At 40.4% G+C, this 27,927-nt stretch overlaps 1 protein-coding gene across 3 annotated transcripts; it reads right to left on the reverse strand.

The window, feature by feature from the left end:
* Positions 1 to 637: 637 nt before the first annotated feature.
* Positions 638 to 27,167, reverse strand: Snapc3 (small nuclear RNA activating complex polypeptide 3). Of its 3 annotated transcripts, XR_013110618.1 has the most exons (11): positions 26,815 to 27,167; positions 26,083 to 26,160; positions 18,864 to 18,948; positions 13,785 to 13,889; positions 12,298 to 12,447; positions 7,104 to 7,186; positions 5,359 to 5,523; positions 4,240 to 4,347; positions 2,252 to 2,720; positions 1,546 to 1,738; positions 638 to 759 (listed from the first exon to the last, which is right to left on the reverse strand). XR_013110618.1 is itself a non-coding variant. In XM_076934716.1 (9 exons), exons 1-9 carry the CDS (start codon positions 27,114 to 27,116, stop codon positions 2,573 to 2,575), a joined length of 1,224 nt encoding a protein of 407 aa, XP_076790831.1. In that variant the 5' UTR covers positions 27,117 to 27,167; the 3' UTR covers positions 638 to 2,572. The 3 variants fall into 3 exon arrangements, 1 of the variants encoding a protein (XP_076790831.1); XR_013110617.1 differs by having other exon boundaries at positions 1,546 to 2,720; XM_076934716.1 differs by having other exon boundaries at positions 638 to 2,720.
* Positions 27,168 to 27,927: the final 760 nt, after the last annotated feature.

Below are 27,927 nucleotides of genomic sequence, written 5' to 3' on the forward strand. Positions count from 1 at the left end.
AAGTAGTATCTTCCTTAGCTGTCACTAAGACCCTGCTAGGGGACACAGGAGCTATGCAGTAGTTAACTCAGGAGAGAACTGTCACTTGCCTTGTGTTCCCTTTTCTTCCCTAACCACAGGTGTTAGTTTCATCAACAAGCTACAGAACACCCACCTTCAGAACACTTACTGGCACTCACTCCTAGGTTATGTACCTACTTGGGAGGCTGCCTTGCTCTGACCATGTATGTTCATTTTCAAGCACAGCTTCCTTTTTAATTTGGAATAGTCTGTCATGCTAATTCACAGACAAGCTATCACTCTCAAAACTCTGATAACATAACTTATTTAGAATGTATTTGGTTATACAATGGCTGAACTAAGGATCTAGCCAATGAGATAGCCACCTCTCCCACTGTGTACACTATGCATGTATAATGTGCATGTATGGATACCTATTTTGATTTCTCAGCTGCTTGGATCAATTTCAGATATCTCCCTTACTGAGAGAATCTGGTTGCAAGCTTGTATGTATAAGGAATTTGACCAGAGCTCATCTGACCACATTTGCTATTATAGTTAGGAATTCAATAGCATAGTAGATATTACCAAGGCCATAATGTGATACACTAAAACCTTCCTATTCATATCAGCTTACCTGAGTAAAGATGCCAGGTGAAGACAAGTCTGCCATCCTGTACGCAGAGCAAGGGCGTCAATGAACGACTTTTATTCCTTTGGTCAGAGAATATGCAAATAGCAAAATTGTAGCTTGAGACCCTTAAGAAATGAGAGTTACTAAAAATGTGCTTAAATTTGTGTCATGTAAATTCTCCAACAGATATTAGAGATGACTGCCCCCTGCTGTAAAACTGCAAAGTATAACCACCCTTAAAGAATTGTGAAGCAAAAGCAAGATGCTTAAGGAAACAGCTATTTTCCATGCAGGTGTATCCACAGGGATGTTCACTGACAAAGTTGTTCCATTCATATTTACCTAAGTCCTTAAAGTGACACATGAAATTTGATGTTATATTTAAGAGATTGATACTGGCATAAAGAAAACTGGGGGCTTTATAGCTTGTAAGTATAAAGTTGAATTCTTTTGATGTGAACTAGTTGAGATACCTATATAAGTGGTAACTGGAGTAACATGGCTAGCCTTTCTTCATTTTCACCATCAAAGAAATAGAAGGTATGTGGACTTTTGGTGAAAAAGAAGTAGAATAGCATTCTCAATAAATAAGGATTCCATAGAGTAATGTTTATCTGTCATGTTTGTCTAGTAAAACCAGGTAATTGGCATTATACATCTATTAGGGATAACTTGCAGGAATTTACTTTCTGAGAGTACAATTTAGTATAAGACCCACATGAACTGCCATAATAATCTAGGGACTGAGTAAAACCATTCATCACGAATGTGTGATTATGCAGCAGAATTCTCAGGGTACTTTAACACTGTTCAAAACAAAGTAAGAAACTTAGGCACAATGTTAGTTAGCCTTGGCAAGGAAATGGTAGTGTACTGCCTACAGCACTAAATGAAAATACTTGTAGACATACCACAAGCCGGCACTTGTCAGCTCCATGTCAGTCGCCAAAATTGGATTTGTAACACTTATGTCCATGAAACATGCTTCACCTTCTTTTAAACTTCAAAGTCTTTTAAATAGATGTTTATGCTTCATTGGTTTATTTATATGATAATTGTTAGCCATCCAGAGAAATGTAGGATTCGGCTGAATTTAGTTTAAACCTAGGACAGAGAAAGTAATAGTTCAGAATCTATTTTATATTACTAAAATACATGTTAATTTTCTACCCCAAAAGTTTCCACAAAATCTTTTGATAGATTTGTTTAGAGAGGTTTCTTTTCTGTAACTCAGAATGAAAAGCCTTTGCTATAATGAGGGGATTGAAGAATGGACCACTGAGCCAGGACATTTCTTCTTAGCAATTCTTATATGACCAAAAGTATTATTATGAAAGTGAGCCAAGCTTTATGGTATGTCCATGCTAATGTAAAGTCTTCCAGTGTTTTCTCCAGCCATGGCTTTAAATAATATTCTAAACTCAGTGTATCGATCTCTGTGACTGTCAAGAAACGAGGCCTCACTAATACTGTGTGACTTAGATTCATTGTCATCTCATGTGCCTAATTTCTGCTTTAAAGATGAGCCCAATGTTAAATTGTAACTACTCGTGATGTTGTTTATCAAATAATTTGTTTTTAATTTCTCCTTACTACAGATATTTGAAGGGTCTTTACCTTGGAAGCTTCATAGTAAAGGTGTAGCTCTCACATCCTTCAAAGACTTCTTTAAAAAGACTCATATGAGGTGCATTATTAACTGCAGTCTATCATTAGCAAAATCCACTCAGGGTACAGAATGCATAGGACTCAGAAAAGAATCAGAAGTTGTATTTCTGACAAGGTTTATATATTCAAAATACAAAAAAAGCATTTCTACATCTCAGTAACACAAACAAGCCATAACAACCCCTTGTAATAAATAATGTAATATTAACTAAACTATAGTAGGAAAAAGAATAATACATATATATAGTACTAATATAAATATATATATAACTAATTAAAGGTTCCTGGGTCAACATAAGGATAAGCAAGGAATTCCCCTAGTTTGTTGCCTTCGGAATCATAGTGGAGCATTCTGAAGCAAACGTCACAAAAGAAACACGGATCCTCTGGTGCAAAGGTGTCATTGTTCGTCACCCATCTGTAGTGTAAAGAAAAAAAAAAAAATATATATATATATATATATAAGAACCACTGTCCTATAACAACACATAAAATTCTCACTACTGCCTCAATAGACTATACCAACACAGTAGGGACACCCCAGTTTACCTGAGATTCCTTCTTAAGGTAAGATGATCTATTTAGAAAGCACCACACACACTTGCTCAAATAACTGTCCTTTTAAGTTCTCCCTCCCTCACTTTCTATTAGTCCACTCTGCATGCTAAACACCCCAGCGGGCTTCCTTAATTTAGTGATATAATCCAGGGTTGCCTTAAAATCATGATTCCTTTGTTGGGATTATAAACTTGTTGGGATTATAAGCATGTGTCCATATACCCATGAGGCAAACTCATACATATTTAATAGTATAGAATAAATATATATAGAGAGAATATAGTATATAGACTAATTTGTGATCATGTCCATGCTATTCCAGTTATTTTACAATGTAGCAGATGATTCCAGACAACATCTTACTTTACTGTGCCATTAAAATATAGACATTTCTGCACAGGGGCCATGATGCTGTGTATCATTCTTAATTTAGCAAGACCAGTCAGTTTGGGGATGCAAGTGAGATTTGAGGATTTGAGGTTGATTCATGCACTGGGATGTCACTGGTCACATGAAATCATAATCTGTATTAAGTTTCTCTTATTTTAGTGTTTTCTGAAAATCTGAACCAATTTCTGGATTTTCATTTTGGTATCATTTCTATTTTCCTAACCCTTTAGATAAATACTATGACAAGGAACTCAACAAAGCTGACTGAAGATACTAAATTCTCAACAATTTCCCTGAGTAGTTTCCAAACTTTTGGGTTCCAATTAATAGTAAGAATCAGCTGGGGGGGAAGGTGATGCACTCAAGGCAGAAATATCAGAAATTCAAGGTTCGAGTCTGTTTACACAGATGGTTGAGGAGGACAGTCAGCTCAGGGTACATGAAGTCAAGAAAACATGGTCAGTGTAAAGGTACTGTCTAAAGAGCCTGCACATGCAAGTCTTCTACCATGGGCTAGACTCCCACCTTTTTACTTTTTATCCTGGAAGGAAGGAAGGAAGGGCTTCCTAAGTTGCCCAGGCTAGCATTAAATTCAAACTCTTCCTGCCTCATCCTCATGAGTAATTACAGGTCCATGTCACAATGACTGGTCAAAACAGAAAACCTAACTGGCTTTATGTGTTAGTTAATTCTGTACTGAAAAAGTGAGATGAAATTGATTTTGTAATGACAGGCAAGAAGCACAGTTCCTTATAACCTTCATGTATGCTCCCTTGTCTTACAACGTTAGAGGGTTATAACCTAGTGTCCACATGCTCAGGTGCTTGAGCTCAGGCACCTGGCTCTGGGCTCAAGTCTTTGTACAAAACAATATGCTAACTTGAAGCAAACTGCACTGATAAAGCCCTGAAATCTAAAACTGAAAGATCTCCAGAGTACTAAATTACTATGAAAACCAGTATTTTCTTAAAGGAAAAAAAGTCACTCACCTGGCTGTATACATCTTACAGACAAAACATTTTCTGGTCCATAGCCAATGCTTCTTGGTAAGAAGGGGGTAAAGTGTTCTATCCAAGCAGTCGTCATGATGCACAAGCCTTTCATGAGGAAAACACATGAAGATACTGAAATGCAACTCTACCTCTTCTCCAGCAACATTAGGAATATGGTTAACCTGTCATTATGCAGGCAGCATTTTATACAACACCCACTGCTAGGATGTAACTTAGTAGTAGAGGTCTTGTCTAGCTTGCTTACTAATGGGCAATCATCTGTATCACTCAACACTTTCCCCAAGAGAACTTTTCAGAATGAATATGGAATTGATTTCTCAATCTGTATGTTAACATACTGTAACATTCTAAGAATTCATTTATGTAGTGTTTCATTAAATGTATTCCTCCATCAGAGCTCTATCAGTTTTAACATAGCAGTGTTATTTGTGGACTACTGTCTGGGTTTTCTGTGTCTGAGGTAGGTGTACAAGGTACTTTACATGCTTGTGTGTGTGTTTGCCATTTTCTCAGCCCCTCAATTCTAAACTATTCGAGTTTTTGAAAATTATTCAACTTCCCACTATAGAATGACTATGATTTTGATTAAATTGAGAAACTTAAAAATTACAGGATTTCAAGACTCTAGTAAGTATTTTCACATACATCTATTAGATAAGAGTCTTTATTATGTAGTTCTGCCTGACTTGGAACTTGATACATAGAACAGGCTGGCCTACAACTCACAGAAATCAACCTGCCTCTGCTTCCCAAGTGCTGGGATTATAGGCCCACACTACCATGTCTAGTCTAGGTTTTCCTAAGATTTGTCTCCATTTCCAACTGCATGGAAAGTATACATTTGCTGCATCTAAGCTAAGCCACATTGGTAAATTACTTACACTTTTGCACTGTTAAGGAGAAAAGTAGTTAGATGCTGCCAAGTGTGATTACTTCAGTCAGTTCAATCCTCAGGACCCACATGGTGCAAGGACAGGCTTCTGCAATAATCCTCTGACCTCTACACTCCAGCTGTAACATTTATCCTCTCTCCTCTCCCAACTAATTTTTTTAAAGACATCTTTAAGGTAATATATTCTGAATGATGTTACATACCTTATGTCTGTGATGACAACAACATGCTCACAGTCTCCCTGGTGACAGTATAAGTAAGGAAAGCCAAGTTTAATATGCAAGTCATTAAATGTGAAATCTTCCATTCTGGCGGTCTGAAATTTTCCATAGCCTCGATCATGGGACTCTGACCACTCTATAATAGTTCTGTTTGGGGGAAGAGCAAGGATAGAACATTGTTATTAGAACTTGAACAGGAAAGAAAAGACTGTATGCAATTACATACAATCTGGCCTACTAAGTAAATGGATGGTTGCCATCTAGAAGTGTTATAGTGAATCTGAACCAGTAACATCAGACCTGATGAGCCGGGTTCACACTGGAAGACTCCCACCAGCTTCCTCATCTCACATGTCACAGCACACAGGAAAAGTTTCCTCCCCCAGGGTGGGGTTTGCAGGGGGATTAGACACCAAACTTTTCATCTGTGTAGTAGTTCTTTTTTATTCTTGGGATATTGAATGTTTGTGTTTTAAAACATTGTCTCATATATATAACTCACTCTGTAGGACAGGCTGGCCTTGAACTTAATAGAGATTCGCCTGCCTCTGCTTCCCAACTGCTGGGATTAAAGACCAGAACCACCATCCCTGGTTCCTTTTCAAGACTTGTCACTAAGCAAAGATCTGTTTGCCCCCACTGATCTATTATCCTCTAAGGGTGGGCCAGGTTTTTGGAAGGCTGTAGGATGTGTGTCACTTTAGTGAGAACACGAAGTGTAATAGTGCCACATTTCATTCTCATTTTTTTGACAACAGGTCAACAGATTTTTTTTAAACAAAAACTTTAACATGTACTGAGATTAGAATATTAGTACTTCTTAGCTTCAAATTCTAATTATGGTGCTGGGTGGCGGTGGCGGTGGCAGTCGTGCATGGATCTCTGTTAGACACCAGGCTGGTTTGATAGGTTCCAGGACAGCCAGCGCTACAGAGAAACCTTGTCTTGAAAAACTAAAGAGGAGGGGGTACAGGACAGACGGACATGACTAATTATGGCAAGTACTGATAGCTATGACTCACAGAAGCTAAAACTCGTTGGAACAAGTGTGAAAACTGCAATAAAACTGGCTGGAAAATGACTGGAACCAGTACATGGGTGGATATGGCACTGTAGAGATGAACTTTCATATTCATATACCTAAACATCACACACATATCCATATGTATGAGACATGCAGAAAAAACACTGAAAAGAGTGGGAAGGTGGCCAGTGGGTAAATGTGCACTGCTCTTCCACAGCCCTTGACACACTCCAGCTCCAAGGGATCCAGATTCCTTTTCTGGCTCTGCCACCACCTGTACTCACAAGCACACAGTGTCGCACACCACCAATATACATGTAATAAATCTTGAGAACTAAAAAATATTGAATGATTATCATCTGAGATCAGTGAGCCATTCAGACTTAATTCCTTGAGGGAGGGGGATGGAATCCTTAAATATACATTAGTAAAATAGATGGAAATGTCACTAATTTAAGAGAAATAGGCTGGGTGTTGCAGCACAGGCCTTTAATCCCAGCACTCAAGAGGCAGGAGGAAGAAAAAAAAGGGGTGGGGGTTGACTACAAACATTTGTATAGTAACTAGTTTTTAACTTGGGAGGTAGAGGCAGGAGGATGAACCAAGGTCTAGGCTATCAAGGGATACATAGTGAATCCCTTCCTTAAAACAAAAACCAAGAAAACAAAACCAAAGACTTTGGGAAGATTTTTGGGAGAAGTACCTGCTCAAGTCTCTGCATTCTGGGTATCTTTTGTCATTGTAAAATATTCCTTCAAAATAAAAAAAAGCAGACTTGTATATGTCCTACAAGAAAACAGATAGTATTTAATGAAAGCCCATTCATATAATTAAAATATTCACAATACACTATATAACTACAAGAATACCAGACAACTCCTGTTGGGTCCTCTCTGCTACCACTCAATAAAACCTTGCTTCTTGGAGACACACACGAGGGAGAGTTATGGCTTTTTTTTTTTTTTTTTTTTTCTTTTCCCAGCTTTATCCTAGTTTAATCATTAAGCTTGATTTAAACCTGTGTTCTGAGACTTGAGAAGTCAGCTTCATTGTTTTACTCTGTGCAGCCTGCATGAAGTTATTTTTCTATCAGAACTAGAAACAGCAGCAGCAGTTTTGATGCTTTCCCAGTAATAACAAAGATCTCTAGTTACATATTTTCCTGGCATTTCTTTTATTTTTATTTACAAAACCTTTTCTATTTTCAGTAAATCTTAAGAGTATGAATTGATGGGGGGGGGGGGGGGAAGCAGGATTTCTTTGTGTAGCCTTTGCTGTCCTAGAACTCTAAATCAGGGGCATCCAACTCAGAGATGCCCCTGATCTGCCTCCTGAGTGATGGGATTAAAGACATAAACCACCAGGATTTCTGTTCTTGTGCCATGTTATGTAAGAGTAGGCACAAGTGGTCTCAGTCCTGAATCACACCACCAGACTTCAAGGGGATGGCCAGGATCCTCACTATACAAGTCACTGAATCCTCAGGGCTTGCTGCATAGTTAAGATACATACTTAGTTAAGTACTTAATGTCCTATCTGGCTGCTAGAGCACACAACCTGTCTTTTTAGTGTGCAGCATTCAGAACAATAAGCTATGATCTAAGGGTCCAAGGACTAGTGAGATGGCCCAGGAGGTAAAGTGACTGCTGACAAGCCTGGGGGACCTAAGTTTGATCACTGGGCATTCAAGGTAGAAGGGATGATGAATCCACTCTCACGAGTGGTCCCTGGACCACCATACATGGGCATGGCACACACTTGTATGCAAGCATATACAAATAAAACGTAAGAAAACACTGAAAAGGTAAGTGGTCTAGAGGTAGGTAGGCATAGTGGTGCCTAAGAATAATCCCACTGTTAATGCTGAGGCAAGAAGACTGCTGGGAGTTTGATGTTAGTCTTGGCCAAATAGTGAGTTCTGGGCAAGCCTGGGTTACACAGTGAAATTCTCTTGTTTTAAGATGGATGGATGGATAGATGCATGCATGCCCTAACAATAACTATTGCCTCATTTTGGAAACAAAGTTTGGTATACATTCAATTTTGTTGATCATACAATACTTGAATAAACCTCCATTAGAAGTAACTTGAGCACCTTAATGCCTTCTCACATAATTGCTTATTTATAAAGAAAACTCTAGAACAAAAGTAGTTATTAATAACCTCTCCTCACTGTACAAAGAAGTAGAAGATGGGCAGGTACCCACATGCAATCCCAGACTTGTGAAATTGGAGAGAAGAATCGCAAATTCCAAGGCAGCATGGGCTACACTGGAAGACAATGTATTTGATACTTGATCAGAAAATACTTGTACATTTTACATGTTTGTTTTAAAAATACAGTTACATTCTCAAAGCAAATCCTTTTCTGTTTAAAGCTAGAGACTTAATTAAATGCTTTGGAGCTATCCAAGTTCTGGCACTTTGACAATGGCTGTTAACAGTCTAGCTCACTGTAAGAGCTGCAACTCACTGTACAGCCAGCCTACAACCACTAGTGGGACACATGCCATGGAACCAACAAATCATCAGAACACAGGGCCTTATTTTCACTTTTCTTTGGGGTGCAATGGTGTTAACACACAAAATAGTTTTGGAAAAAGCAAAAAATATTAAACATAGGTAATGAAGACATGAGGCTCATTATACTATTCTCCATATTGGTTATATATTTGAAAAATTTCCAACAGAAACCTTACACATGAGAAAAAATAAACCCAACAGCCAACAATACTGTAAAATACAAATGTCAATGAAATAGTCTTTCTAAGGCTATTCATGTTAGCCTTAGCCAGGTATACACCTTTAATCCCAACATTTAGGAGGCAAAGGCAGGTGGATCTCCGAGTTCAAGGCCAGTTACAGTTGGTCTACAAACCAAGTCCAGGACAGCAGGACAGAGAAAACCTGTCTTGAAAAAACAAAAAGCAAAAAAAGGCTCAAGCCAGGCTGTGGTGGCATATACACCTTTAATTCCGGCATGTGAGAGGGTGAGGCACACAGATTTCTGTGAATTCAAGACCAGTCTGGTCTACACAGTTTCAGGACAGCTAAGAGTATAAAGAGAGACCAAAACAAACAACCCAGTAACAACAAGAAGATACTAAGTTCATCAATACTTCATTCATAGGAAATCTATCCTTCTAAATGCTTTTAACATCATAAACATACATTTCTAAAATATTGCTGAAGAACAAAAAGCAAGACAGATTTCTGAACAGATAAATTTCCTACAAGGCCCTGTGCTAGAAGCCTGCTGCTGATTAATCACACTGTGATTCCTCAAATAAAGTCATCTGCAGCCAGCACACTGCCAGCAGTAGGGCAAAGAAACTGTGGGCTTTGAAGGGGAAACAAGAATCTGATTCTAGCCTCCACCACTGAATGCTGAACTTGAGCAGCTCAAGACTATACTCTTTTTCTTATTAAAATTGTGACAATTCTTTTTAAGGCCAGCATATACTCGGCACATGACATGTGCTCAATGATCAGACTATCATTTTAGTAGACAAACAGAATGAGCGCAGCCCCGATGTGTAAGTGTTAAGACAGCAGGGCTAGATAGATGAGTCAGTGGTTACAGCATTTGCTGCTCTTCCAGCACCTACATAACTGCTCTGACCAATGCTGATAGGTACTACAAAAAGTGATTCTTCATGTTATTTTATTTTTATTTTTTTGAAAGAAAAGATCTCTGTATCTCTAGCTGTCCTGGAATTTGCTATGTAGGCCAGTGTTACAAAATATTTGATCACACAGTGAACCCCGAGATTGTGTTATTTACTGGAAATTACTGGTTGTGGTGTGGCTCAGCCCTTAGCACACACCTTTAATCCCAAAGGATGAAGGTAAAGTTTGTAGAAGGAAGCACCCATGTTTGAAAGTGAGTGGCAGACAAAGTATCAGAGAAAGATTTGACAGAATAGGACATGCCTGCTCATTAGGAGGAGAGAGGAAAGGGAAGCTACTTAAGAGACAGTGCAGAAAAGGCAAAAAGGCAGTTTTACTGGGAGAGTCTTACAGAGACAGGTTGAAGAGAACAAGTTAGACACAGATGAAGGCAGAAAGAGCTATAGAATGACAAGGAGACAGAAGATTAGAACACATTGTTATGAGGCCAAGCAGAGCCATTCAGCAGAGGCAGAGAAGTCAGATTGAAGCTTGAAAAGCCAGAAGTCAGCTTGGAAATGAGTCCAAGCCAGAACAGCTGAGTTGAATCAGCGAGCCAGACATCAGAAAGAACAAGAAAGGGTGAGCTTATTCAGCAGAAAGTTTCAGAGGCTAAAAACATTCTAGGCCTAGATTAGATTGACTGTACAGAGGCTAGGAGCTTCCAGGACTAGGCCTAGGTTAGCAGATGGAGGCAGTAAGCCTGAGATGACAATTACATCAGAAGGGGAAAAAAATACTTTTACCGACCAGGTTGGTCTTGAAATCAGAGATCCGCCTGCCTCTACCTCCTGAGTGCTAGGATTAAAGACATACACCACTATACCCAGCTCACATTAATTTATTTATAGCTATACCTTCTTTTTGGTAGGCATAAGAAAGCTTTCAAAAAAAAAAAATCAATGCTTTCTTCCTTGAAGAAAAGAGAGAATTATTTCCTTAAAATTTCATTTGTTTCTCTTTATCATTGCAGTTATCTCCACAAGCATTGACATGGCAGTTCAGTAGAATTTAAGGATCTTAAAACCATTTTCAACATAACTACAAACATTTAGTGTAATCTTTTCATGAGCCATGATGCTCATCTCCATGTCTGTCACTGAAAAGACCAGAACATGGTGGGTCTGTAGGGCAGAGACAAAAACAGCTCCAGGACATTATAAAATACACACCATGATGGACACAAAAAGCCTGCAACCAAGTTTGGAAATGTGACCCCCTCACCCACCCCCCCCCAGATGCATGGTGATATGCTTCTTACCACACTGAAAGGCTCAAAACAGGTGCATGGAGAAGACACACAAATTCACTGTGTGAAGCTTAAAGGAGTGTTAGTTAATGGGACTCAAAAATCAAAGAACTAAAGTTCTACCTTCATCCTACTTGTTTCAGATGTCCTTTCATGGGCCTGCAGAGATGGCCTCTCCTTAGTGGGCAAGGAAATCCAGGGTCCCCTGCCAAGACTGCACCATGAAAAGGAACCAGAGCAATCCTTCTCTGTCTTGAGATTCAGCAATATCAGGCGGTTCTGTTTGCTTAGGTAAACCCTCACTTCTGAGGGTTTTGGGCAGCCTGCCTAATACTTAGCTCTTCTTCAAAGGGTACTGAGGTATTTTTGTCTCACAAGGAGTACTATTACCAGGAAACAACTGGAAAGATCAACTCGGTGCCATCTCCTGTCTGATAGCGATCGGCCCGTGTGCTTTTCAGCCCTATAATATAAGCAGTGAAGAACAGGTGCAAATGACCGAGGCTCTTGGTCAACTCCAAACGTTTCCTGGAGGTAGTGAAGGTGGACTGAAAATCTCACAGCATTTTAAACAGGAAAAAATGTAGACAACGCCAAAGCAACAATAAAGCTGAGGCTGTAACTCAGTTCTAAGTGCTCACTTGGTTTAATCCCTGGGACTAACGAATGAATGAAGGAAGCTACAGTGCTACTTCATTGTGACTGTGAAAAAAGGAAAAAGACAGCTAGATGATCAGCGGTAGCTCAGAAGGATGGTGTTGTAGAACAGGTGTCAATGGTGAGAGGTGAGAAAATGAACACACAACACTGCCTCTGAAAGGCTCTAGGGATGGCGGATGGAGAGACAAGACCTTAGTGATTTGTCGCATGGACAGTGAGAACACTCATCCAACACTTATGACCCTGGTGGAGCCGTCACTATGTCCTTTGCTATTACTTTCTTCTTTTTTTTAAGGGGGGAAAGGGAAGGTCATCTTACTTTGCTGATGTGCTCAGGGGCTTGGTCTGGAGCGTTGCTGAATTCTCCACCAATCTGGAGGTCACTGACACAGCAAATTGAATCTCTCAGTTCCGTGAGCTTCTGACTGCCCAATACCAACATTGTCTGGTATGGTTTGTGTTCTTTGTGCTAAAGTCAAACAGCAAAAAAAATTAGTGCCCATTTAAAAAACCAGTTAACCAAAAATCCTACCAAGACATGTTAAAAGAAGTTATTAATTTTCTTTTTCTTTTCTTGTGTGTTATGTCTACCATGCATGTGGAGTGGTAGGGATGGGAGTGCTGTTTACAACCCTGCAACCCAGAGCTCAAACCAACCTTCCTACAGAAACCCTTAAGAGCTGTGATTTACTTTGATGGTATTAACCTCTCTTATCACCACCCACTCACCTCCCCAAATATACATGTCGAGCTAGAGGAGAGTTATGTTATTAGAGACTTCTGAGAAATCACTGGATGTGGTGGCTTGAATAAGAAATGTCCCTCATGGTCTCTAGCATTTGAAAGCTTGGTTCCAGTTGCTGGTTCTGTTCAGGGAGGCAGTAGGTGTGGCTTTGTTGGAGGAAGTATGTCACTGACAGTTTTTAAATTGACTTTTACTGAGTATGTATATGACTACAGTTGTCTGATGAAACCAGAAAAGGATGTTGGATTCTCTGGTGCCAGAGTGACAGGTGGTTGACAGGAGGCACCTGATGTGTGTGCTGGGAACTGAACTTCCTCTGCAAGAGTAGTACTTATCTCAACTGCTGTGTCTGGGCTTTGAAAGCTTAAAGACTTGCACTGTTGGAGTCTGCTTTCTCTGCTTCCTGTTTGTTGTCTGACATGTGAGCCCTGAGCTCTGAGCTTCCAGCTTCAGGGGTTCCCTGTTTCCTCTGCTTCTCTGTCACAGACGCTAACGGAGCCCTTCCATGAACTGCCTCCATCCTGGTGGCTGTCTCACAGCAATACAAAAGAAACACTGGCATCCTTGTTATGTATTTGTATCAAAAGGAACTTTCTTAGCATCTCAACAGAGTTCATTCATTCCTCTACCAGCAAACAATTTAGCAAAAACAACCAAGTAAACAAACAAAACCCCTCAATAATTCATAGAATTAGAATCACTATGGAGGTATATACATACTTTCAGTTTTTATTGTAACATCAGATACACATTCCAATCTTACAAATGTAGTCATTGGTTAAGAGATGTAAATTTAACTTTTGAAATTGTTGAAACATTTATTAAAACAAAGAACTCACAAATACATCTTATCTTAAAAAATAAGATATCAGACTTTATGCTAACATTTATTTTGAAACCTAAGATAGGACTTCAAATATTAAATGCTTTGTCAAAGGTCCTTTTATGGACTTGTGGCCTCATAGTGATAAAGTGCCCCCCTAGGAGGCCATGGGGTCCTAGGTTCTACCCTAATACTCAAAGCTACTTAGCCATGAAAACCAGAAGGTTTCACCACTGACCTTATTAAATATAACAGGATATAAGATGTTCACAGATAGGATTAACTCTCCTTTTTCAATCATGTCTGCTGGATTTTCAGGTTTTTTTCCTAATGCATGAGATTCCTGAAGAAAGAAAACAAGACCTTGAAATCAGCCACTGTAACTCAGATAAGAGGCAACACAGCACAGAGCCATTAGTGAGGGCTCCAGTCAACCTTGGGTCTGATGTCTAATTTAAAGTGAGGAATGGCAGGTAGGCCACCCCCTCTTCCTTCCTTCCCTCCCCCCTTCCTTCCTTTCCACCCCTCCTCTCCTTTCTGTTTTAGTTTTTTGAGACAGAGTTACTTTGTGTATCCTTAACTGTTCTGGAACTAGTTCTGTAGATCAGGCTGCCCTCAAACTCAGAGATCCACCTGCCTTTGCTTCCTGAATGCTGAGATTAAAGGCGTGAGCCACTACTGCCCAGCGAACGGTTACTCTCTTTATGCTCAGTTTCATCTATTGTAATAACAGAAAATATTTCACAGAATTGTTTCTGGGAATGTGTACATAAAACATGTAATCCAGCACTTAGGAGGCATGGTCAGGCTGATCTCTGTGAGCTCTCTCCTGCCAGCCTGGTCTACATAGTTGACTTCCAGGACAGCCAGAACTAAATAGTGTCTCGAAGGAATAAAGAGTTAATTAGAGCTGGCAGATGGCTTAATGGGTAAAGAGCTTGCTATCAAGCCTGGCAGCCGAGTTCTTGATCCCAGAAACCCATACAGGGAAGAAGAGAACTGCAAGTTGTGGCAGGTGTATATGTACATGTACGCCCTTGCCCAACAGTCTAACTCACTCTTAAGAAAAAGATGTAAACAGTCTATTGAATAAAAGTGGTGGTTTGTAAATGCTGGCCCACAGGAAGTGGCACTATTAGGAGGTGTGGCCTTATTGGAAGAGGAGTAACCTTGTTAGAGGAAGTGTGTCACTGTGGAGGCAGGGCTTTGAGGTCTAAAAAAAAAAAAAAAAAAAAAAAGCTTAAGTTTGACCAGTGTGATCCAGACTCTCATTCCTAGTTGCCTGCAGATCAAGATGTAGAACTCTTCGATCCTCTAGCACAAAGTCTGTTCACTCACTGCCATGCTTCCCACCATGATGATAATGGACTGAACTCCTGAAACTGTAAGCCAGCCCCAATTAAATGTCCTTTATAAGAGTTGCCTTTGCTTTGGTCATGGTGTCTCTTCACAGCAATAAAACCCTAACTAAGAGAAAAAAAAACAAATAAAATAAGATGTTAAGCTAGCTATTATAAACATGAACTAACAGAATGAACTAACAGAAACCAGTTACTTTAATTATAGGAAATCAGCTTCCTCAACTGATTTAACAGCAGAGTTTCTCATCAGAAAAAAAGACAAGAAACAAGTCAGATGATATACTTCAAACCATGAAAGAAAACAGTTATTGAGAATTCTCTATCTGGCAAAACTGTGTATCCACTAGGAATACAGAGGAGATGAAGACCCCATGCAGGCACACAGAGGTGAGGAAGCACTGCAGCAGCAGACCTTCAGACTGAAGGGAAACCGCACAAACAGATAAGCACTGAGAAGATGCTTTCAATATATGCTGAAAAGGAAGGAGGTGGGAATCAAACATACTGACAAAATCAGTATCTAAACAAGGAAATAATAGGAGAGCAGAGAACAAAGAGAGCCGAAGAGCTGAAGACACAAGTAAACCCAGGGCCTAGTGCAGCTGGTAAATAGAGGATGCTCCCTGACTTTATTCAGCTACGTTATCTACAGGAGACTCATTTTAGATATAAAGACATAAACATAGTGAAAGGGGAGATGATTTCGTAACAGAAGAAAATCCTGAGCTGGGCAGTGGTGTCTCACGCCTTTAATCCCAGCACTTGGGAGGCAGAGGCAGGCGGATTTCTGAGTTTGAGGCCAGCCTGGTCTACAGAGTCAGTTCCAGGACAGCCAGGGCTACAAAGAGAAACCCTGTCTCGAAAAACCAAAAAAAAAAAAAAAAGAAAAGAAAAAAAAAAAAAAAAGAAAAAAATCCCGTAGGCTGTTTTACTCTTAGACACAACAGGCCTTCAATTAAGATGAGTCAAAGCAGGGTATTTATATGTTGATAAATGTTGCCATACAGTAGTGAAACATACGATTACAGATCCTAAATTATACACAACAAAAGCTGAGAGAGTTTGAAAAACCAAAATAATTCTGAACCTCGATATTTTACTTACAATACTAACAAGACTGCGTAGGCAGTAGGAGAAGCAAACACTACAAAGACTAGCACATAAATAAGCAAAACTCTCCACCCAACAGTAGCCTTCAAGTGCACACGAACCACTCTATAGGACAGATCACCAACTTCAAGGAAATTCATACAAAATACCCCGATCACCAATAATACTAGGTATCAGTAACAAGGCAAGCTTAAAATCCCAAAGGCTTGGGAATCTTAGAAATACAATAGTACAGCCATGCATGGTGGTATGTGTCTGCTACCCTGTCAAAGTGGGGACAGGAAGACTGGAGCAGGAAGACTTCAAAGTTTAAAGCCAGCCTGGGCTATCCAGAGAGACCCTTCTCAAAAACAAAACAAGGGTCTGGAAAAGTGGCTCAGAGGCTAAGAGTATGCACTGTTCTTACAGAGGACCTGAGTCTGGGCTGGTCCACTCACATAGGAAGCTTACAAGCGCCTATAAATCTAGCTCCCTCTAATGCCATCTTCTGGCCTCCAAGGGCACAGTTCATGTTCATAAACAAAATTAAATCATAACACAAAACAAAAAACCCATTTGTAAAACAACCAATGAGTTATGGAGAAAATACACAGGGAAGTTAGGAAACACTGTGAGGCCTAGACATACCTAAGACAGAAGAGCTATGGTAAAAAAGCAATTTATATCTGGAAACATCTACACACAGAACAACTGTGTTAAACTAACAAAAAGGACAACAAACTAATTCCAAAGTTAGCAGAAAAGAAGAAATAATATAAGGTAGAAAACACAGAATAGAAGAGTTAACAAAAGCAATATTCTGAGTGAGTGTATCTGCGGTAGTGTCGGATCCCTTGGAGGTTGTGATCTTCCCAAAAGGGTGCTGGAAACCAAACTCAGATCCTTGGGAAGAGTAAAGGAGGGCCTTTAACACCAAACACACTGCTCCAGCACAAATGTTAGTTCTTTTTCCCCCCTTCCCTTACCCCTCTCACTCTGGCCCAAAAGTTTTTATTTATTATATGTAAGTTCACTGTAGCTGAATTCAGACACCCCATAAGAGGGCATTAGAGTTTATTACGGGTGGTTGTGAGCCACCATGAGGTTGCCGGGATTTAAACTCATGACCTCCGGAAGAGAAGTTAGTGCTCTTAATCGCTGAGCCATCTTACCAGCCCACATTAGTTCTTTAAAAATACTGAATTATTAAAATCAGAAGTAAAAGCAGGGGCTGTCCAGATGGCTCAGTAGAGGAAGGCACTGTCTTTGATGGCTGACAACCTCACTGTTGCAAACACTAGCTAAGCAGAAAGGAGAATTCTAGAAGGTGCTAAAAAGAAGGCCAATTCTGTGCTAAAGTCTTTGGCTTTAGGTAATTGGGCAACTATATGTCTTAATTATTTCACCATATGTGATGAAATCAAGATGGTAATTCTAGTGAAACACCCTATACACCGTGGAGATGGATGTCTAACCCACGGCCTTGGGCATGGTATGCAAGCACTCAGCCCAGACCAAATTTGTCTCTCTGTCCTACTTTCCTGACTGCTCACAAAAGGGATCATGTGGCCCTCAATGATGAGAGACCTCTTAGTTTTTCCTGCTTCCTAGGAAGAAACATAGGCAGGAGTGACGGGAGCAGGGAAGAGAGGGATGAACGGAATCTTTATACACCACTGACTTAGCCACATAAAACTCCTCTTGTCACCCTTTTCTGAAATTGCTGTTTCTAAAGTATCTTATTATCTTTGTATCAGCCTGTGCTAGAAAAATAATGAATAGCTCCCGTGTGTTATTATTCTGTATCATTTTGAGTGTCAGTGGGGTGATGCAGGCCTTTAATCCCAGCACTGAGGAGATGGAGGTGGGCTGATCTCTCAATTCAAGCTCAGTCTGCTTTACATAGCAAGTTCCTGGCTAGCCAGAGCTACACAGTGAGACCCCTGAGGTCTTAGTAAGACAAAAAAGTAAACACACACACACACACACACACACACACAGACAGACAGAGAGAGAGAGAGAGAGAGAGAGAGAGAGAGAGAGAGAGAGAGAGAGAGAGAGGAGAGAGAGAGAGAGAATGTCTACATAATTTTGAAACCATGCTTTTGGATGCCTTGCACTCCACCTGGTTGCTATGTACAAAAGAATAAAGGCTAACCTTTGTTTTACATCACATATTAAAGTTGACTCAAACTGGGGCTAGAAAGGTGGCTCAAAAGTTAAGAACATTTACTGCTGTTGTAGAGGCCCATGGTTTGGTTCCCAGTAACTACATAGAGTTCACAAACATCTTTAAAGCTCCAGTTCCAGGAGATCCAATACCCTTTTCTGGCCTCTGTGGGCAACAAGGCATACAGGTGCTGTAAAGACCTACATTCAGGCAAATACCCAAACATAAAATTTAAATAATAAAATAAAAATAAATCAAAATGAATCAAAGACCTAACCTACAAACTAAACTCTAACACTCTACAGAGAAATCAAAGAGCAATCTTCACCATACTGGGTTAGGTGATATTTCTTAAATATTCCAAAAGTCAATAAAAAAAATTCATATTCTTGACCTCATCAAATTTTAACACCTGGCAACATGAAAAGAGTGAAAAAGACAATCTGCAGAAGGAGAGAAGATATTTTCAAGTCGTAAATATGGTATATTCTAGCATCCAGAAACCCAATAATGAGTCAAGGTACTTTAAAGAATTAGAATAGATGTTTTTCAAAGAAAACATACAAACAACCAATAATTAAATAAAAGATGCTTAGCATCATTAGATACTAGGGAATATAAATCAAAATTACAAAATAAGACAACTATCTACTAGGGTTATGACACGCTTGGGGAGGGGTGGGAAGATAAGACTTACCATTTCATAAGCAAATGTCTCTTGTCTACAGGCACGGTCTATCGTGATGTTTTCTTCCCGATAGTCCAAGAGACCCTTCCTCACACTGACGGAGACACGGAAATAAAATGGTCAGCATGCTCTCTACAGTAGTTATTTAAAATAGCCTTAAAAAATTATCGTATACGTGTGAATGCCTGCACGTATGTCTGTGCACCACGTGTACTTGGTGCCTACAGGGCAGAAGACATTGGATCCCTCCAAACCTGAGTCACAGAGTTGTGATCCTCTATGTAGGTACCAGGAACTGAGTCTAGAACAATAAGTGTGTCTAACCACTGCGCCATCTCTAAGCCTTAGCATATAATATTTAACATCTGTTATTTTAGCAGGGCTAGGAATCAAACCCAAAATTTCATATATACTAGGTAGGCACTCTACTACTACACTAACCAGCCCCAATCTATTAACTTCTCATTTTAAACTTCTTTTAGACTTAAATTACAAAAATAACACCAAGAGTAATATAATATTCCTGATCTCTCCCCAAGCTTCCTCCTACCAATGTCTTCTGTGATCACAAAATCATGAACAGAAATAAACAGCAGCACAAGGATTATTAGCTACAGATATTTGCCGGATCACACACAACTTTTAATTTAGAGCTTTCTTTTTTCCTGTTCTAGATTTCTATCTAGGATTTTACATGGTAGTGACCATTTTCCCTTTGTCTCTTTAAGCTTATTAGATTCCTTCATGATCCTGACACTGCAGAAGAGTGCAACTGATTCAGTTTACTGAACACCCTTTAACTTAGGTGACTTCAGTTTAAATGTGACTGGAGTAAACAGCATCTTGAGAAGACCATTTCCAAGACTGACGCACCTTCAGAGTGCAGCCCATCTCAAGACTCTGGTGTTAATAAGTCATGTTATTAAGGATGTTTGCACCTATTAAGTTCTGTCTGCCAAGTGCCTCATCTAGAACAATACTTTATTTACTCTGAAATAGATAAAAATTTGGAGGGAGGAACGTTTTGAGACAATACAAATACTGCTTCTTCACGCAGGAATTTTCGCACCCATTTGACACCCCCAACACCATTTACTATGGTACATGCCTAATGATATTGTTCCCCATATACTGGAATTCTATTGTGAAATAACCTGTCCCTACTCCTTTGCTCATTTCTGTTCATACAAATTCCACTCACACTTATTTTATTCTATGGGTTAAAATCTACTATTATTTTGTTGCTCAAATAGTCATAAGTTGCTCCAAACATGCAACAGGCTCTGATCTTTTGTTTTTGATAGAAGAGGGCATGCATTACTTGGTTTGTGGAACCACAGGCATTCAAAACTCATTCTCTACTTTTCCTAGCTAAACCTTGGCATTAACCCTTCAGGAACCTGAGTTCTTTTACTGGAGTGGGGCTTTTGTTTATTTTAAACCGAGGTCTCCTGTAGCCCAATCGGGGCTTGAACTCACGATGAACCCTTGATCTTCTTGCCTCTATGTTCCAAGTGTTGAATTACAGATTACACCATCATGCCTAGTATCTAGGCACTGTGTGTTATGATAAGTAGAGTTACTGCTTCTGAGCTGTTTAGCTGAGATAGGCAGGATGTATGTTAAACCATGCATGTACAAACATGTTATTTTTGGTGCTATGTATGTAAGATATGGATACTTTTATGTGCATATGGTAGGGGCAAGTATGTGTGTGGATACGTGTGTGTGTGTGTGTGTGTGTGTGTGTGTGTGTGTGTAGGCCAAAAGTTGACAATGAGTGTCTTTACCACGCTTCATTCTTTTAATTAATTAATCGTGACAGGGTCTTATTATTTAGCTCTGCTAGCCTGGAACTTGTAGACCATGTTGACCTTGAACCTGGAGATCTACATGCTACTATACTTCAAGGCATATAACAGCACACCTGGTTGCACCTTGTTATTCTTTTATTTTGTGTTTATGGGTGTTTTGCCTATACGCATGTCTGTATACCACATGAGGGCCTGGTGCTCATGGAAGCCAGTGAGCATTAGCTCTCTGGGAAATGGGATTACAGATGTGAAGCACCATGTGTGTACTGGGAATTGACCCGCAGTCCTCTGGAAGAGCAGCCCTGAGCTATCCCGGGATTGTATTGCTCTCAAGATCCCCAAGTCTCTGCTTCATGCACACTAGGCTGTGCATCACTGTGTCTTTATGCAAGCCCTTTCCTGACTGAGTCATCTCTGAAGCCTTCTATTTGGATACTTCAAATCCCAAAACCAAACCACAAGGCTCATCATAGTGTTCAACTTCTCTCCACAAGTGAGAAAGATGGCTCCAAGGACTGGCACCTATCTGTTCAGCTCCAGTAATCGTGAAAAGCAGCTTCCCAGGTGCTACCTACAGTCTGATAAATACTAAGGTGAGAAGGGCCTTTCCCTTCAGCCTTACTTCACCACCACTCGAACTCAGAGGAGCTCTCTGCATCCTCCTCAGCACTGTGTACATTTGGAAAACACACGGATGGGCTCACTTGCTGGGTATCCTATTTTAGGTATAGGTACTCGAATGCAGGCATACATTTTGTTTGTTGACCATCAAATAGTGTGTGTGTGTGTGTGTGTGTGTGTGTGTGTGTGTGTAACCCAAAGGGCAATTTTTGGTGGTGTTCTTCAGGAGCTATCCATTTTAAAGTTTTATTTTATTCTTTTGGTTTTCTGAGACATAGTTTCTCTGTGTAGCCTTGGTCATCCTGGAGCTCACTATATAGACCAGGCTGGGTAGCCTCAAACTTACAAAGATCTCCCTGCCTCTGCCTCCAAAGTGCTGAGATTAAAGGCATGCACCACCTCCTCCTTGCTTAGTTTAATTTTATTTTTGATGAGGTCTCACTAGTCCAGGGTGGCCTAACACTCATGGTCTTTCTGTCTTAGCCTCCCAAGTGCAGGACTGCAGATGTGACCCACCACATTCAGCTTGCAAAAAAATTTGTATTATCTTAAGCACAACCATATAGGCAGGTATTCAATATACTGTGGGAAATCCACACAGTAGAATAAATAATGAAGCTACAATAATGGATAAGTCAGTGATTCCCAAGATACAGTTGTGAATGAAGAAATTAAAGCCACACTACAGTAACTTTAGAAAGAAGGTAAACTGGGTACAGTTCACCAACTTTTATCAACAAATACATGTTTTTACCTGTTCTGTAAAAATGAACCTTCAGTTTAAATATTTTCCTTTTGCCAACTAGCACTTGTTAAGTGTATAAATACAGGAGCGAACTTGTATGTAGAACTCGAGAGAAGGTTCTGCTTCCTGGTGACACACTAGCTCAGCATAGTCCTAAGGACACACAGCTTCTCCAAGACCCAGCTCCCACGATGCACCTAGCGTACAGCGCCTCTCCTTCCCACCGCTTCCCTGATTAGCTCTTCCTGGCACACAGATTTCTACCAAAGCATCCTCACTGCCTCTCAGTGAAACGCAGACAGGCCCTCTCTTAATGGCTCTGGCCTAGAGGAACAAAGGGCCTGGTCCAGCACTCTCAGCCCTAGGGTAGGATGCTCCTTACATCTACCTGCTCTACCACTTACTCATATTCCCTTTCTTGCTTCTGTCAGTGCCTCACTGTTCTGAGCCTTCCTGAAAGTTTTTTGTTTTGTTCTGTTTTTGAAACTGGCAAGTTTTCCGAATAATCCAGGCTGTACAGGAACTATTGTTTAGTCCAGCTGGTCTCAAACCTACAGGCAGGAACTACTATGCCCAGCCATAAGGTTAATAGTCCTTTAGATCGCCGGGCAGTGGTGGCGCACTCCTTTAATCCCAGCACTTGGGAGGCAGAGGCAGGTGGATTTCTGAGTTCGAGGCCAGCCTGGTCTACAGAGTGAGTTCGAGGACAGCCAGGGCTACACAGAGAAACCCTGTCTCGGGAAAAAAAAAAAAAAAAAAAAAAAAAAAAACGTCCTTTAGATTAAGCTTCCTCCATTAAAGTGACTGCTCCGTTTTCCCTCTTAATTGAACTGCCTGCTATAGGAGATAAAATGTACAAGCATCCACTGATTTGGACAAACAGTAAACCAAAGCTAGAGAGGCTGACTATGTGCAGGGTCAGTGAGTAGGAAGTGAGGGAATGGGAACAGACTCCCCTTACTGTTGTTGCTACACTTCCTGTTTTCATTTTCATGTCCTAAGGTAGTCAGAGCAAATCAGTGCTTTCAGTTTTGTTCCTGGCTCTGGAAGGGGGTCAGAGCCAGTGCTCTGTGCACTGTCAGCAAGTGTTGTGCCACCAACTGTATCTTTATTGGGGGGGTGTCTTTTGAGACAGGGTCTAATTCATAGTCCAGGCAGTGACCCTTCCATCTCAGCCTCTCAGAACTAGAAGGGGTTATAATTGTGGTCCACATACAATATTTTTTTTTAAAACTTTTTAAATGTAAATTACCAGTTTACATCCCTTCCCCTCATTTTCCCATGGGGTGTTTTTGTCTGCTTCTGCCACATAAATATTCTATTAGTTTCTTTTCACTTTCTATGAGTTTGGGTTCTAATTTTACTACACTCAGATTTATCTCACAAGCTGATCTCAGTCTCTTCCTGCAGTAAGTTCTCTTTGGAGCCTCATTTCCTCCTGTGTCTTTGTGGTATTTGGATTGGTTTACAAGATTCCTATTTTAATGGTGCTTTTTTCCTGTCATTCTAATAAAGGTTTTACTTTTCCACAAAATCCAAGGTTTGATATTAGTTTTTATAGTTGTTTACTGTATGGTCTGGAGTATATGGCCTCATACTATGGTGGATGAAGGGAGGTCAGAGGATTTATGAGGAGCTGATTCTCTTCCTTTTACAGTATGGACTCCAGGAATTGAACAAGGTTGTTAGGTCTGATGGCATATGCCTTCTTGGTGGCTCCAAATCTACTTTTAAGACACTCCTAGTTTGTATGATAGTTATGAATCTTATAATTTTGTAGTTCTTTCTTTCTTCCAGAACTCTTCCAGTTTGTTTTATCCTTTAAATGGTAATGTTAGAGCAGTAAACAGTCTAAGGCACATCAGTGCAGAGGATGGGTACAGGTTTGAGGGAACAGATTTTACCATTAGCATAGACTGAATTAACAATTCCCTCTCTGTTTGCAGAAATTAAAACCTGGCTTAAATAGTAACTACTGGGAGCTGGAGAGATGAATGTAGAGGCACATGAATATTGGGAGTTCAAGTCAGCCTGGTCTATAGAGTGAGTTCCCCTCCCCCCAAAAAAGAAAAGAGCAAAAGCAATCTTTAACCAAAACAAACAAACAACAAAAACCCAAATACCAAAAAAACAAACCTTAAATACTAAAGTTATTTAGCTTGTTATGATAAAAAGGATGGCACATAGCAAGAACCAATTTCTAATGTTTGTCTTCCTTCCCTCTCAATGCCAACAAGAAGTTTCTTCATTAGAAAAGAAAAACAGAGTGGCAAAACATATATTACACTTAAGGGATCTTATGTTTCTTTTTATAAATAGAGAGCCTGGAACTCAGGTGTGTAAACCAGGCTGGCCTGGACTTTCAGGCACTCCTCATTCCTGTGTCTCTTAAATACTGGGATTACAAACATGCACCATCAATCTCCCTGGCTAGATTTTTATTTTTATTTTAAATTATTGACAGGAGTTTTAGGGAAAGACAAGCACAGGGCTAGATTTAGGCTTTTGCAAAACTCCAACATTTTACAAGATTATTAGGATTAATTCCTTAAGTTTTAAATACAATGTAGCTTCCCAACCCCAGCTGAGGAACAGACTCTTTTGTCAAGATACACACAAATATACACAAAACATGAACACATACACACATAAACACACATATATAAATAAAACATGAATACACAAACACACACATAAACACACAATCAAAACACGAATACACAACTACATAGAAACATACACAAATACCAGCACCACCCCTGCACCCCCACAAACACTTGATGGGAATAACAGAAGGACTCAGGAATGACAAATACAGCTGAAGCTGTTTAAAATTAGTGGGCTGCAAACCAGCAGTTATAAATTCCTAATATTATCTATCATTGAGTAATGGACTCAAATGTGTCAAGCAGGCTAAAATGGAGCTCTAATAAGTGATAAGCAATCTGCAGAATCAAAGTAGGCACTTAGAAACTTTTACAAGTTGAGAGCACTTTTATGTCTGAATTTTGCAATAATAAAAGTTGGATTTCTTTTATGTTAACATTTTGGTTTAATTTTCTCCACTCTAGTAATTTATTGTTATCATTATATTTAAGAAGGGATTATTATTATTGTATTATATTTGAGACAGGATCTTACATTTAATCCAAGCTGGCCTGGAACTCAGTCTGGCCTTGACCTCAGGCTGGCTTGCTTACCTCCTCAGCCTTCCTAAGTGCTCAGCCACTGCCCTGGGATTAGGAATTCATTTTTATAGGATTTTACAAATAAAATGACTCCACTCAAGATTAAAAATTAAGAAACAAAATAATGGAGCTTGTTTATTTTTTTGAGGTATCATGTAGGCCTGACTGGCCTGGAACTCACCAGGCTGGCCTCAATTTTCACAGAGACATGCCTGTTTCTGCCTCCCTGGGATTAAAGGTGTATGTCATTCCTAGCCACAACTGGTTCTTTACCATGGGTATTTTGAGAAACACTATGAGTATCTAGCTTGCATTCCAAGTCTAAGTAGATAAAGTCTACATTCAAAAATAAATGCAAATTTGAGTATGTATTGGATATTAGGGATTTTGTGTTCTTAATGTTTTTCTTTAGATGTAAGAATATCATATCATAACCCTGATTATGCAGAACTGTACTTTTGGAGCTATACACTGTCATTTACCGAATGGAAGAGCTGGGGGGAAAACATACAATTGTATCCCATACTCACAGAGCTTAAGAAAGAATGCCCAAATGTTTAAAACAACAACAATCAGTCATCAGTCATCGGTGAACTCACTAGGTAGCTAAGGCTAACCTCTAACTTACATCAATTTTTCTGACTCAGCCTCCTGAATGCTGGGATTACAGACAAAAGCCAGGACACCAAACTAATGGTTGAATTTAGGTGGCAGGGAGGTGGAGAATAATACAATACTTTCCAAAGTAAACTATTCCGAGTGTTCAGATCAGCAGCACAAGGGCCAACTGTGGTTTTGTATTAGGTCGTGCTTCACCTCCAGCACCAAAACAAACAGCATACAACAAAACAAAATCATACCTTAAAGTCACGAGGTCAGTGTTCTCTGGGATGACTTCTGGGTCTTCATCTTCACCGAGGCATCTCAGTTTATCAAGGCTTAGAAAGAGGGAGGGGTTGGGAAAGGGAGAAAGGAAAAGCAACGTTTTATGATCAGCCATGCATTTTTCAACAGCGGGTCAGAGCTTGTCCTAAATACATCATTGAATAATTAAGTCTTGGGAAATCCAGCAGGCAGCTCAAAGGAGGCCAGAATTCAAGACAATGGTTTCTGTGACAATGTTATACTGAAAAGGATGCATGTTCATTTGAGGACAGCCAGGACTGTCAAAAAGAGAAGGACCGTTACAAGTCAGTTTTTGTATTTCTACCCCCAGGTAAAAAACTTTTGGAGAAATTTTGGTTAATAACATATTCATGAGGACCGCTAGAGACCACGATTAATCAAGGTTTTAACTCTGCTCTGTTTAAGTCTCCTCCATCATCATGTACTCCCATTGTCCAAATATCAGTGACAGATATATACCGCTGTTATTTCAATAAGCACCTTAAAGATCAGAGAATAGAAGTCTTTTGTGCAGTTGTAGTGTCCCGTTACTAGATCCACCCTCAGAAAAGTGCTTTTGGACCCTAAGACCTCTTTCGGCCTTCCGGAAAGGGTTTAGGGGGACGAAGGTTAAGGGTCCCCGGGAAGCGCAGGGATGAGACTGAGCCCTGTGGGACCCACGCAGAGCCCCGAGACCGCACACTCACCCGCACACGACCCTCAGCTCTGCCGCCGCCTCCAAACTGCAGCCCAGATCCGCGGCTACCGCAGAATCTTCAAAGCCGTCATTGGATGCTCCTCCGTCCGTCGGCTGCGCGGCTGCCTGCGGTTCGCTCAGCGACAAATCCTGGGCCCCTAGTCTACCACGCCACAGCTCCCCAAAGGCGCCCACGTGGAACACGCGCGTGTGCAACTCGGGAAGCTCGTACTCTGGAAAGCTGCTGTGGTTCGCACTGGGGACTGGGTGCTGCGGGACACCCGCACAGCCGCCCTGCGGGTCCTCCGCCATGTCAGCCACGATCTCTTCCGGCAAAAGCTGGCAAGCAGGCGTCGCGGGGCGTGACGGGATTTGTAGTTTCGCAGGGCTCCGGGGCGGCGGGCGGTTCCGTGAGCTGTACTTCAGAAACTACATTTCCCAGCAGGCTGGCTACCGCCTGGGCGCGGCTGGGTTGTTGTGGGCAGGGCTGGGTGCATTGTTCTCTGGGCTTGTCCGAGGGCGGTGCCGCTTGCTGTGTTGGAGCCGACCTGGTACTGGGACCCACTATTACCTAAAGACTCAATCAAGGGCCCCCCCTCTCATAGTTTCCTCAAATCTGGTTCGTAGGGACAGGACTCATATACATAAAATAAATAAATCTTTGAAAAAAAGTAAAACTAAATTAATTTATAAAAATGGAGTAAAGCTTGCTTGCTACAGCTTTATGACATTTATTTAAAACGCTGTAGCAGGTAGCTCAGAAATCTGCATTTACTTAGGCTTAATTTTGGTCTTTTGACTGGGTCATGTGTTTCTTTGTATGTTTTATACTGTAGGTAGAGGGGCTGAGATGTGATCGTTTGAACAACAACAACAAAACCAAAACAGCCACCTCTTTAGGGCTTTGCATCCTGGTTTCATGAGCAAGTCCCCTACCAGTCAGCCCTGTTGTAGGTTCTAGGGTCTACATAAAATGGTTCTCAGCCTGTGGGTCATGACATTTTTGGAGGGCAGTGTCAAATGACCCTTTCACAGGTTTGCATATCAGATATCCTGCATATTATGCTTCATAACAGTAGCAAAATTACAGTTATGAAGTAGCACCAAAATAATTTTATGCTTG

This window comes from Arvicanthis niloticus, chromosome 5 (assembly GCF_011762505.2).
Source record: "Arvicanthis niloticus isolate mArvNil1 chromosome 5, mArvNil1.pat.X, whole genome shotgun sequence".
Lineage (NCBI taxonomy): Eukaryota > Metazoa > Chordata > Mammalia > Rodentia > Muridae > Arvicanthis > Arvicanthis niloticus.

Coding starts and splice junctions, on each gene's coding strand:
- Snapc3 (XM_076934716.1), bottom strand. CDS start 27,116: ATGGCGGAGGACCCGCAGGGCGGCTGTGCGGGTGTCCCGCAGCACCCA. Junction 18,949..26,082: donor ACTGACCTCGTGACTTTAAG/GTATGATTTTGT, acceptor TGTCTCCGTCAG/TGTGAGGAAGGGTCTCTTGG. Junction 4,348..5,358: donor GTTGTCATCACAGACATAAG/GTATGTAACATC, acceptor TCCTCATGAAAG/GCTTGTGCATCATGACGACT.